This window comes from Macaca fascicularis, chromosome 13, assembly GCF_037993035.2.
Source record: "Macaca fascicularis isolate 582-1 chromosome 13, T2T-MFA8v1.1".
NCBI classification, from domain to species: Eukaryota; Metazoa; Chordata; class Mammalia; order Primates; family Cercopithecidae; genus Macaca; species Macaca fascicularis.
This window is the reverse complement of record NC_088387.1, coordinates 47,963,448-47,975,340: the sequence shown is the minus strand read 5'-3', so window position 1 is coordinate 47,975,340 and position 11,893 is coordinate 47,963,448. Positions and strand designations below refer to the sequence as shown.

Sequence of the window (11,893 nt, the reverse complement as noted above, 5' to 3'; positions counted from 1 at the left end):
GTGACACGTGAAAGTTGTCCCTGAGCTCCGAGTGATGCGCTTCCCCTTTCTGTCTTTTTCAGGCAGCACTGCCTTCTCCAGCGTCCAGACCCTGGAGGAAAAATACCAGGAGAAACTGCTCACTCAGCTCTGCCCCCACCACACCCTACCTGCTCACCTCATGCCTGGGTCCAGGGTGGGTGAGGGTGAAGAACCCACCGGGCCAAGATGATCCCTTTTCTGGGGACTGCTGCTGGTGTCCTTCCCCAGATCCCGGGCCCCAGCAGGTGGGAGAGTGGCCCCCTACGGAGCCCGATCAGACTGCTGCAGAGGAGGTGAAGAGGGGTTGAGAAGAGGCATCCATCCACGAGACTGAAGCCACTTGCCTTCATCCTTGTGATTCTTGGCTGTTCTAGGCGAGAAGGACCTGTTGGTGGCCTTTGGAGGTGGCGGGAAACTGGACTGTGGTTCTGCCCCAGCACCTATGCCCCCACTTCTGGCAGCATCATGAGCCAGTTTCAGGTGCCCCTGGCCGTCCAGCCGGACCTGCCAGGCCTTTATGACTTCCCTCAGGGCCAGGTGATGGTAGGGGGCTTCCCGGGGCCTGAGCTCTCCATGGCTGGGAGTGAGTCCCAACTCCGAGGGGGTGGAGATGGCCGGAAGAAACGGAAACGGTGTGGTACTTGTGAGCCCTGCCGGCGGCTGGAAAACTGTGGGGCTTGCACTAGCTGTACCAACCGCCGCACGCACCAGATCTGCAAACTGCGAAAATGTGAGGTGCTGAAGAAAAAAGTGGGGCTTCTCAAGGAGGTAAGCTGGCGCTTGCTAGGCTACCCTGTCCCTTCCTTGAGGGCACGGTGATCACGGGGGTCTTGTTCAAGGCTCGTCCAGTTGAATCCATTCTCTCATTTCTGATTCTCTTGGTCCAACTTTAAGTAGGAGTGTAACTGACATGTTTGGGCTACTTTGCAGGGCTGACAATTTGTATGAGAGTAACTGGGTAGAAGGGGGATCTGAGCAGGCTCCCTAATCTCTGATGTTTGCATTTGATGCGGGACTGTGATGTCTACCTTTACCTCTAGAAGTTTCTTGTCCTGCTGCTTGAAGCCTCAAATGTTGTATTTCAAGCTCATGCTAATGCTTGGATGACTTGGGCTTTGATAGTGTAAGATAAGGGATGGAGGCTGATGGATTTGGAGACAAAGTTTTGGATTGACAGGGTGGTTTTATGCTGCCCTGATGGAGTGGGATGTTTCTTTCATGGTTTTTCTCAGATGGCCAGAGAGCCAGTTGAAACCGTTTGGGAATCTAATGACAGACTGATGATTTGGGTTCTCCTATCTTAGTTCTTCTTGCAGTCAAAAACTTTATTTCTGTGTTCTCAGGACTTGGCACAGTTCCTTGGCAGGTAGTAGGCACTCAGATACTAATTGCATGAATGGATGACGTGCTTTTGAGACACTATCAACCCCAGGGAGGTGTACTCCCTTTATTTGGGGGTAGTAAGGTGGAGAAGGGAAGGAGATTTGGGATGAGAGCAGGCAGGATGAGAAGGCAAGGGAGAGATGGTGACCTTGCATTGGCCGTCTTTCCCTCCCATTTTAGTGGCGGACTGCCGGCTTGAGGTTGGTGACAGCCGAGACAGCAGAGAGTTGGCAGAAGTAGGGCTGAGCGAAGTTGAGCAGCTTAGGAGGAGCGGTGTAGCCGCTGAGGTCGCTCCAGGCAGTGGAACTGGCGCTGGACAGAGATGGAGGCCTGTGCTGTCTTCGAGCTCCCCCTGGCTCTGCCATTCATTTGTCCAAGGGTCCAGACAACTCGGGCCCCTTCTCTGGGACTGTCTTTTCCTTGGGGGAAGTGGAGGAGTTGTACTTGATGTCTTTCAAAGTCCCTTCCAACTGGGCGGGGAGCTGCTTGCTTCTGAGGACTCGGGTCCCTGTGACTTTGTTGCGCTGGCGGCTCGTGCTCAGGGTTTCCCTGACCGCTGAGTGCAGAGCCGCACAGCGAGCTGGTGGGACTGGTCCCGTGGCTAGGAAGAAAGATTCAAGTGTTGAAAACAGGGAGGTGGGGTTGCTGGATATTTCTGCCCCTTCTCACCTTGTCTTGTCCGTGTCCTGTGGAAGCTGTATGTCCTGACCCAAGGACTGCAGACACAGGGCCCTGTTTCCCCTGTCTCTTGTTAAAGCAGACATCTGGATCACATATGCAGCCCCCAGCCCCAGCCTGGGAGACTTCTCTGTTGCTGGTGTTGGGGGTAGTTATGGTCCTGCTGGCCCAGTGCCACATGGGTCGCTACTGAAAGCAGGGTGGTATGAAGTGGGGGAGGCTTTACTTCTGGATGTAAGAGCTGGTGCTTTGGTGTAGGGAGGAGCTGCTGAGTCTACTTTGTAAAGCTTGATTCCTTTGCGCCCTTGCTTCTAGCATTGCTTTTCTTCCCCAGCCCCCATTGTCTTACTCAGTTCCTCCCATAATTAAACCGGAGGGATGAGGATGCTGAGCTTCCTGGGCTAGATGTTCTTGGAAGCAGTGGCCCTTGTGAACTAAGTTGAAGTGCTGCTTTTGGCAACAACAGAACATACCTGAGTGAAAGGGGCTGGGAGTGAGGCCAGGGCCTTGTCATCCTGTGTGTAAGCTGTCGGCCCAGGCTGCCGGGTGGTCTTGGTTAAGATATCATGGATCTGGGGTGGCTGAGGCTTAGAGACAACCCTGCTGAGAGATGCCTGCATCCCTATTGACCTTACCCTGGCCAACTACCTCTCTAAGCCCCAGGGTCAGGTAAGGTGAGGCTGGACGGCCTTGGGTGTCTGAGGACAGAGGATCTACATGCTGATCTGTGGATCAGTAGAGTTCTGTGTTTCTAGAGAAACAAAAGGGGACAGTGGAATGAGTTTTTTTCATAAAGCTAACTTTCTGTGACTTAAAGAGTGGTACTTTTTTTGTAATGATAGGTTCTTTTCTACTTCTCGATGTTTAAAATATGCTTTCTTAAAATGTGCTTTATGAAGGTGTGATAGAAAGTAGACCTTTTTTTTTTTTTTTTAAGTCTTTGGTAAAATACAAAATGGTAACCAGTGCCTCTCTCTGAAAAAAAAAAGGTTTTTTTTATTTTTTGGTCCATGAAAGCTGAATGCCAGAGAGTCACTGTCTAGGGTATACTGCATTTAATGGGCATATCTCTGTCATAATTGAAAAGCTGAGAGGTGTCCGAGAGACTGCCAGAGTGGATGAGACCCTAAGACCAGCCCAGCATTTAGCAGATACTGGGGACTGCTGGGACCATAACCATTGGATCTTAGCAGCCGTGTGGCAGAGGGAACACGTTCCAAGATTGGGGAGGTTGTTTTGGCCATGGCTGTTCAGGTGGGGTGGGACGCAGTATCCTAGGAGCCTCTCGGACATCAGACCATCTACCTGCATTCCTGCTGTGTGGCACTTCCTCCTCTGTGAGAGCACTGTACTCTTCTGAGAGCTCTTCCTTACTTCCCTTCTGTCTCCATCTCTCCTAGTTGCCTTTAGGGCTTCCTTTGAACTGTCTGCCTCCAGTTACTTTATATCATCCTGTAAGGAGGAGATTACCTTGGGTTTTCCATCTTCTTTCCCTGCTCCTCACTCTTTTTCTCTGGGCTTTGTGGCTGGGGAGGAAGGGTGCAGGGGAATCCCTCAGAAAAGAAGTTCACCATTTTAGGACTAAAGACAGGCTCCCCCCAGGGATGGGCCTTCCTGCCTTAGTGGGAGGTGACTACTTCTCTGGGTCCTAATGTGAGGTTGGGGCAGGTTGGTAGTAGCTGTGGTCTTCCTTCCTATTCCAGGAAGAATTTAGAGGAGGCTGTTTGATTTCATATTCTTTTTACCCGAGTGGTGGCTTGGTAGGACAATGAAGATGACTGATTAGAAAAGTAGGGTTTGGTGACTATGGAAGCACACTAGGTAGGGCTCAGAACCCAGAGTAAGTGCTGTGCCCTTCCTCTCTTGGGCAACCAGTGCTCCATCCCTTCTGTGTCCATTTTCTGAATTGTAAGATAGGAGTAACCCTTCTTTGTAGGGTTGTCATGAGGATTAAATGAGATAAAATATGCATAATGTCTGGCACATAGTAGGTAATCAATGCATGAAGACAAAACATTCCTAAACATGTAGAAAAGGATGAATCTTTATGCATAAACAACTGTGCATTAGTCTTCGAGCTGTAAAGATGCAATACAAGGGCTAGGTGTGGTGGCTTACTCCTGTAATCCCAGAGCTTTGGGAGGCTGAAGCAGGAGGATCACTTAAGACCAGCCTGGGCAATGTAGCAAGACCCCATTGCTTAAAAAAAGAAAAATTAGCCAGGCATGGTGGCATGTGCCTGTAGTCCTAGCTCCTGGAAAGACTGAGGTGGGAAAATCGCCTGAGCCCACAGTGGGCCATATTCGAGCCACTGCACTCCAGCCTGCGTACGACTCCAGATGCAATACAAAGTAAGCATTTATCTCAAGGCATTCCCCTCACTTGCTCATAGAAGAACAGTGGGGCAGAACCGCGGAGCCAGGCAGAGGGAGGGAGGAGTTTGCCAACCTCTGTGCTGGGGGAGGAGGCTAGACATCAAGGAGTCACTGTGGTCCTAGGCCTGACTGAAAAATTGCCCATGGGTGAGGGAAGTAAATAACTGTTAGAGCAGGAGAATGACCTTAAAAAATGCATAGAAAAATGTATGCATAAGTTTGAAAGCATGACTGAGGATATTATGGGTGAAAACGAGAGAAATGGAAAGATATAGGTTATGAGAATACTTTCTAGCCCTCAGCCAAGTGGATTTACAGCTTGAAACAGATCTCTGCCAGATTTGAGTCAAGATAACTTGGAATTGGAAATCTTTCAACAATATCAGAACACCTGGTTAATCCTTGCCCATCCTGAAGATGGAGGCTGTGGAGAGGAATGCATTCAGGCTGGTCTCGGCATCAAAGGGAGAATTGACTAGAGAAGTGGAAGTGATGAGAATCTTTAGAGAAAGGCATCCCATCTGAGCATTTGTCAAGCTTGAGAGGTTGGGCAGGGAGGAGTATTTACCATAGTCTTTAGAATATCATCTTTCAAATGCAAGCAGTTTTTAACCCCACGGGCCACGGATTCTAAATGAAAATTAGCTGGAGGGATAGAATTGCTTGTTAAAAAGCAAAATCTGGCGGGGCATGGTGGCTCATGCTTGTAATCCCAGCTTTTGGGAGGCCAAGGCAGGCGGATCACCTGAGGTCAGGAATTCGAGACCAGCCTGACCAACATGGAGAAACCCCGTCTCTATTAAAAATACAAAATTAACCAGGCGTGGTGGCGGGTGCCTGTAATCCCAGCTCCTCGGGAAGCTGAGGCAGGAGAATACCTTGAATCCGGGAGGCGGAGGTTGCAGTGAGCTGAAATTGCGTCATTGCACTCCAGCCTGGGCAACAAGGGTGAAACTCTGTCTCAAAAACAAAAAAAAAAAAAAAAGGAGACGCTGGTAGAATAGTCATGAATGATAGCTTCAGGAGAAAGGTGTTGGTGGGACTGGGGAAGGACTGAGCCATCTGTGTGGCTGTATGGGCTGTTCTCTAGTGAGTGAGGGGGTGAAAGGCCAAGCACATTATGTGGAAAGTGGAGACATGGCACTGAAGCAGAGTCAGGAGTGTGGTCTAAGCCCTTAGAGAAGCATCAGGGAGTCCAGTGGCTAGAATGTGCTAAGGCTGTTGGAAAATGCTGATGATAATGTTTTGTATAAGGTTCTAACAAGAGTGAGAAGGAAGAGGTAGGCTTATAACTTTCTAGGGATGGAGAGAGTGGACAGACACTGGGTCCCTGTGGTGTCAGAAGATATAACCTGGGGAAAACAGAGCCAGCCAGTTACCCTACCTGAGTCTGAGTCATTCGCTTCCTACTGAACACCTGCAGATGTGCTCGCAGAATCACGATCTTTTTTTCTTTCTTTTTTTTTGAGACGGAGTCTCGCTTTGTTGCCCAGGCTGGACTGCCATGGCGTGATCTTGGCTCACTGGAACCTCCACCTTCCCAGTTCAAGCGATTCTCCTGCCTCAGCCTCCTGAGTAGCTGGGATTACAGGCATGTGCCATCACGCCTGGCTAATTTTTGTATTTTTAGTAGAGACAGGGTTTCACCGTGTTGGCCAGGCTGGCGTTGAACTCCTGACCTCAGGTGATCTGCCCACCTTGGCCTCCCAAAGGCTGGGATTACAGGCATAAGCCATTGCGTCCGGCCCTTATTGTTTTCTTAAATAGAGATGGGGTCTCGCTATTTTGCCCGGACTGGTCTTGAACTCCTGGTGAATTACAATTTTTATGGAATTATGATGATTGAAAGAGGGCCAAAAGGTCAGAGATAGACTAAAAGTTCAGTTTCTCAAAGAGATTTTGAAAATTGTAAATATATAAGCTTAATGTCAGTTTTTGACAGTTCTAGAACAGATTGTTTAAAAGGTGTTTTGTGAAACTTCAGAAAGGCAAGTGATAAACTTTGAGGGTGCCTGTGGTTCTTTTCAAAGCAGCTGAGGCAAACGAACAGATCTAGATTTCTGTAAATAAATGATGGCATCTCCTGCCAGGTTGGACAGATGAGAAGTCCAATTTTTGACTTAAAGTCATCTTAGAGGGAGGTCACTGATATGACTGCCCTATTCAGTCTGTCGACCATGTAGATCAGGGGTTCCACATTGGGATCACCTGGGAAATGTAACAAACATGGTGCCCAGACCCCACTCCCAAGGGATTCTGATTTAATTGATTCAGGGCGGACCAAACTGGTCTGGGGCTCCCATGTGTACCTAATGTGTAGTTAGCATGGAAACCCTCTGATGCAGATGAGAGACGGTGAGGTGATGGGCACCTACCTGGACTCTTCTATGGCAAATTACTCACTTGAGTCCTGGGACACCTGCATGGTCCACAGCCTCACTTCCACCTTGCTACTCAGTGGACCAGCAGTATTGGTATCACCTGCAAGTTTGATAGAACTGCAGAATGTCCAGCCCTACCCTAGACCTGCTGTATTGAAATCTGCACTTTAACCAGATCCCCAGGTGATTTGTATATCCATGAAAGTTTGAGGAGCTGTCTACAGCATTTCTATGACCAGAAGGGCATGGGACATGGAGCGAGTGGGGCAGGGGCCGGGGGTGGTGATAAATAAGCTGTGATGAACAGGCAAAGAATTCGAAGTGCCAGCAAGGGTAAAGAGCATGACCCAACCCATTTCCTGACCCTCTAAGCCGGGGAGACAAGGACCTCTTGAGATTTACTGCATGTTTCTGCTTGTTCTTCTGGTATTTGTTTCCTTCTAGTTTAGTGAGTTATCAGTAAAACCTATCAATAAAACTAATCTACAAAGTTATCAGAACTCGTGTATTTGTTCTGACAACAGTCAGGAAAGGGCTCTCAGAAGATGTTTGCTGCTCAGCAGCCTGATTCAGGGGTTGGAGCTCCATGACACAGTAGTAGTGGTGGTTGTGTAGAGGAGGGGGTGTGTCCATAGAATCTTAGGTCTCGTGGAAGGATCTGGAAGCTTATGGAGTAGAATGGATGTGTGCCCTTTTCACAAGATGAGGTAGTAGGCAAGTCAGATCTGTGGGTGTGGTGGGTGGGTGGGTGGCAGTGATGATGCAGTTATTACGTTGAATGATAGAACAAGGGGTTAAGGAGGTTGAGACAGTCAAGTACAGTGAGTCCCAGTAAGACTCAGTGGGATTTAATCAGGGCAAATGCAAAGGCCTGTACTTGTTTTAAAAAAGAAATGTACGAACTCTGGCTTCCTAGCAGGTGGAAAGAACTGAAACTCTAAAAAGGAATGTTGACAGTCTGTCTTGAAATCTGTCAGAGTGGTCGCATGCAGGACGGCTGAAGGAAGCAGGGCTGTTCCGCTGCTGATGAGTAGAGGAACACAGGCTCAGGCAAAGCCTATGTGAAGAGGAGGTCAGTTCCCTCACTGGAAGGAATATGCAGGAGTTTTATTAGTGGGTGAAAGTTATTAGACAGACTGAACCCATGTTAGAAAAAAGAATTGTGGCTATTCCAGCACTGAGGAACTAGCCCTGAGAGGTCCTGTGTGACCAGTGCCAGCACGAGTCTGGATGCTGCCTAGCAGGGAAGTTATGAGGATGCCTTCTGGGTTGTGGGGAAGTGGGGAGGGAGATTCACATTTGGCGGTCTCTTGCTAAGATTATGTGAAGTATATTATCGGGTCTATTTTTTGTTTTGTTTTGTTTTCGATACGGAGTCTCCCTCCGTCCCCCAGGCTGGAGTGCAGTGGTGCGATCTCGGCTCACTGCAACCTCCGCCTCCCAGGTTCGAGCAATTCTCCTGCCTCAGTCTCCTGGATAGCTGAGATTACAGGCACACATCACCATGCCTGGCTTATTTTGTATTTTTAGTGGAAACGGGGTTTCCCCGTATTGGCCAGGCTGGTCTCAAACTCCTGACCTCAGGTGATCCACTCGCCTTGGCCTCCCAAAGCACTGGGATTACAGGCATCAGCCACTGTGCCTGGCCTATCAGGTCTATTTTCATGTTTTGTTTTTGTTTTTGTTTTTTGTCTGTTTGTTTTGACAGAGTCTTGCTTTGTTACCCAGGCTGGAGTACAGTGGCATGATCTCAGCTCACTGCGACCTCCGCCTCATGGTTCAAGTGATTCTCCTGCCTCAGCCTCTCAAGTAGCTGGGACTGCAGGTGTACACCACCATGTCTGGCTAATTTTTGTATTTTTAGTAGAGACAGGGTTTCACCATGTTGGCCAATCTGATCTTGAACTCCTGACCTCAGGCGATCCACCCACCTTGGCCGCCCAAAGTGCTGGGATTATAGGGATGAGCCACTGCACCCGGCCTATTTTCATGTTTTTTTAGACAACTACATGCAAGAGAGGCATCTATCTTAGACTGCAGCATTTTGGTAAACTTTTAGACTTAATCTTAGACCTAGACCTAATCTCAGATCTCTGTTGGGGTAAGGTCTGTGAACTTTTTTGAAAATTTCAGCCAAATGTTATGTGAATGTGCAGGGGTGTCTCCCCTCAGGGGAGAGGGTCCATGGTTTTTAGCAGATTGTCAAGAGTATTCAGGACCTCCCCAGATTTAAGAAGCATGCTCTACCTGAGCCGTCTAATATAGTTGCCATTGGCCACAGATAGCTATTTAAATTTAAATTTAAATTAGTTAAGATTAAATTCAGTGACTCAGTCATACTAGTCGACTTTCAAATGCTTGTCAGCCACATGTGGCTAGTGGCTTGTGGCTTATGTATTGGACAGTGCAGATAGCATTTCTGCCATCACAGGAGGTTCTATAGGACAGTGCTGGGAGCCAGCCTTAGAGTGACCCTATGTGGTCCCTGAATCCTCACCAAGGGCTCTTTTTAGGTTGGGGAAATAGCTTCTGAATTGGCAGCTCTCAGGGTTTGGGATCCCAGCCCCCACCCCAAAGTAAGTGGTGAGGTCTCTGGACAGTACTTTCCTGGGTTCTAACCCACCGCACAGTCCACTGCTTCTCCTTGAAGGCACGGCCATGCTTTACTTGTCTGCTATGGGAGAGCACAGGGACAGGAGTGAGGGGATGTGCACCACCCAGAGGCTGTCTGGATCCCTAGTGGGGAAAATGACTCCTCCCTACCTACAGTCTTGGTCAGCAGCCCCACTGAGCTGTGTTCATGTTGACTTACAGCTCCAAACTTACCTCCTGGGTCCTGCCAGAGTTTTCCTCTCTGTCGTGGGTTTTCTTGTTCTGGAAAGGACAATGTGGTGACTGGGTGGGCCAGAAGACCAGGTCCAGGGTCTCAGGAGTTGTCACTAATTTTCCACTCCATTCCCCTTCACTTCTTTACAGCTCCTTTTTGGAATGAGGGGACGATGCTCAGGAAGAGAGGAGGGATTGGAAAGGAAAGAGACCCCCTTCGTCTTCCTTTTGAGCCCTGCTGCAACCTGGCTGGCTGTTTCTGGGAGAGCCCTTTAGAGTTGCTGTGGGCGTCTGCCTTTGTCTGTGCAGGGCATAGGCACTGCACAGTTGCCACACCCAGGGTGGACAAATCCCTCGGTGGCCTTGTCTCCTGTCATTTACATAGGAAATCTGATAATCTAAGATTCTTATTTTTTTTTTATTTTGAGACAAGAGTCTCGCTCTGTCTCCCAGGCTGGAGTACAGTGGCATGACCTTGGCTCACTGCTACCTCCAATCCTGGATTTGAGCGATTCTTGTGCCTTAGCCTCCCAAGTAGCTGGGATTACAGGCAGGCACCACCACACCTGACTAATTTTTGTATTTTTAGTAGAGACAGGGTTTCGCCATGTTGGCCAGGCTGATCTTGAACTCCTGAACCTCAGGTGATCTGCCTGCCTCGGCCTCCCAAAGTGCTGGGATTACAGGCATGAGCCACCATGACTGGCTGGATAACCTAAGTTTTTATTAACCACTGAGGGAAGGGTCAAAAAGAAGGCTGGCAGCCCATTGTAGGATCACTGGCTGGCCTTCGGGTGGCCACAGGTACGGGGGTTTGTTGCCTGCTTGCTTCAGGTAGCACAAGTATGCAGCTGGGGCACTGTTGATGGCCGTTCCTGCACTGCTGGCTGTGACTTGTATGAATTCTAGCTCTGTTGTGTCCTACCTCTACCATACCTAACGAGGGTGTTAGTGGACAAAATAAGGCACCTCTCACTGCTGCTACAGCAGCAATTCTAGATTCTCAGAATGGATGGGGAGTTGCATTGGATGGAATTATTTGGTGGTATTGGCCAGACTGTGGGTCCCCCATGCTTCCTGCCCCTCCTAATTACTGCTGGTTCAGGGAAGTCTCAGAAAAGGAGTACGGAGATGCTGGGTCAAAAAGAAGTAACAAAGTATTAGACTAGAGTCTGCTCCAAGGCTGAGTTTTTCTTGTAGGGAGAACATGGGTGGCTCTCTCCTGTCTTATTTTTTATTGATTGATCCGCCCTTTAAGGTAAGCTCTGTGTGCCCCAGTTCCCTTAATGATGCTGGGAATGATCCTGGAGCTCTAGAAGAGAGAGGGACGGCAGATTCTTACTGTGAGGGCTGGGTCCCGCCTGTACTGTGTTCGTGCTGCAGGATGGGGTGAGGTGCAGTGAGGGGAGAGGTGAGGTGCAGTGAGGGGAGAGGTGAGGTGCAGTGAGGGGAGAGGGGGGTGTGAGGACCAGTGGGAGAAGAGCTGGTGCCAGGAGGACAAGGAGAGAGAGACACCTTCCTGGTGTATCCTGGGTCCCAGGATCTACAAGGTCCCTTGTACTGGAGGCGGCCAGCCCCTCTCCCTGGTGCTGCTTCAGTTTCCCGAGGCAGGACATCATCTGCTTTGACCTACAGACAGGCAGGTGGCCCTCCTGGCCCCATTCAGCAAACCTTGGCTGGGACTAGCTGTTCGCCGGGTGCCGCACTGAGTCTGAGCGGTAAGTAAAGGGAGGCACGTTAACTCTGTCTGTCCTTAATGATCTTGCCATCTGGGGAAGGAGACAAGCATGGAAACAAATAATTACAGTACATTCTGATAGGGCTAAAAGGGAGGGATGCCTCGAGGGCAGAGACTGGCCTTAGTCACCTTTGGGCCCATAGAGCCCAGCCAGGAAGGGAAGGGACATGTCTTGAGAGTATAGTGACATGTGAAGGATGAGGAGGAGAAGGTCTTCCAGGAGGGGGAAGCACCTCCCTGATCTTGCAGTGTGTAGAGATGCTACCTGATGCTGGCGGCAGGGGTGTGGAAGGATGAGGACAGATTGCTGGGTACCGCCTGAGGATCCTAGAGGTGGAAGGTTAGATGCTTTGTGTTAATTCCTCTTGAAAGTCTTCTGCTAGGGCTATACCCAGGTTTCTAGCTCAGCATTCATGCCCCACCTTCTCAACAGCGCCATACAGTCGCTTGTTATCTGCTTAGGTCCTAGAACATTTGGTGGTTCAAGGCTG

General features: G+C 49.4%; 1 protein-coding gene across 5 annotated transcripts in view; it reads left to right on the top strand.

Moving 5' to 3' along the window:
* The window catches only part of TET3 (tet methylcytosine dioxygenase 3), a 137,461-nt gene that overhangs the window by 989 nt on the left and 124,579 nt on the right, over positions 1–11,893 (top strand). For 4 of the 5 annotated variants that reach the window (XM_074011528.1, XM_074011531.1, XM_015433533.4 and 1 more), the window contains exon 1: positions 60–789. In XM_074011528.1, coding sequence (XP_073867629.1) covers positions 487–789 — 303 coding nt within the window. In that variant the 5' untranslated portion in view covers positions 60–486. Of the gene's footprint in view, positions 1–59; positions 790–11,893 lie in introns of those variants that run through there. The other variant, XM_045369061.2, reaches the window with a different exon arrangement.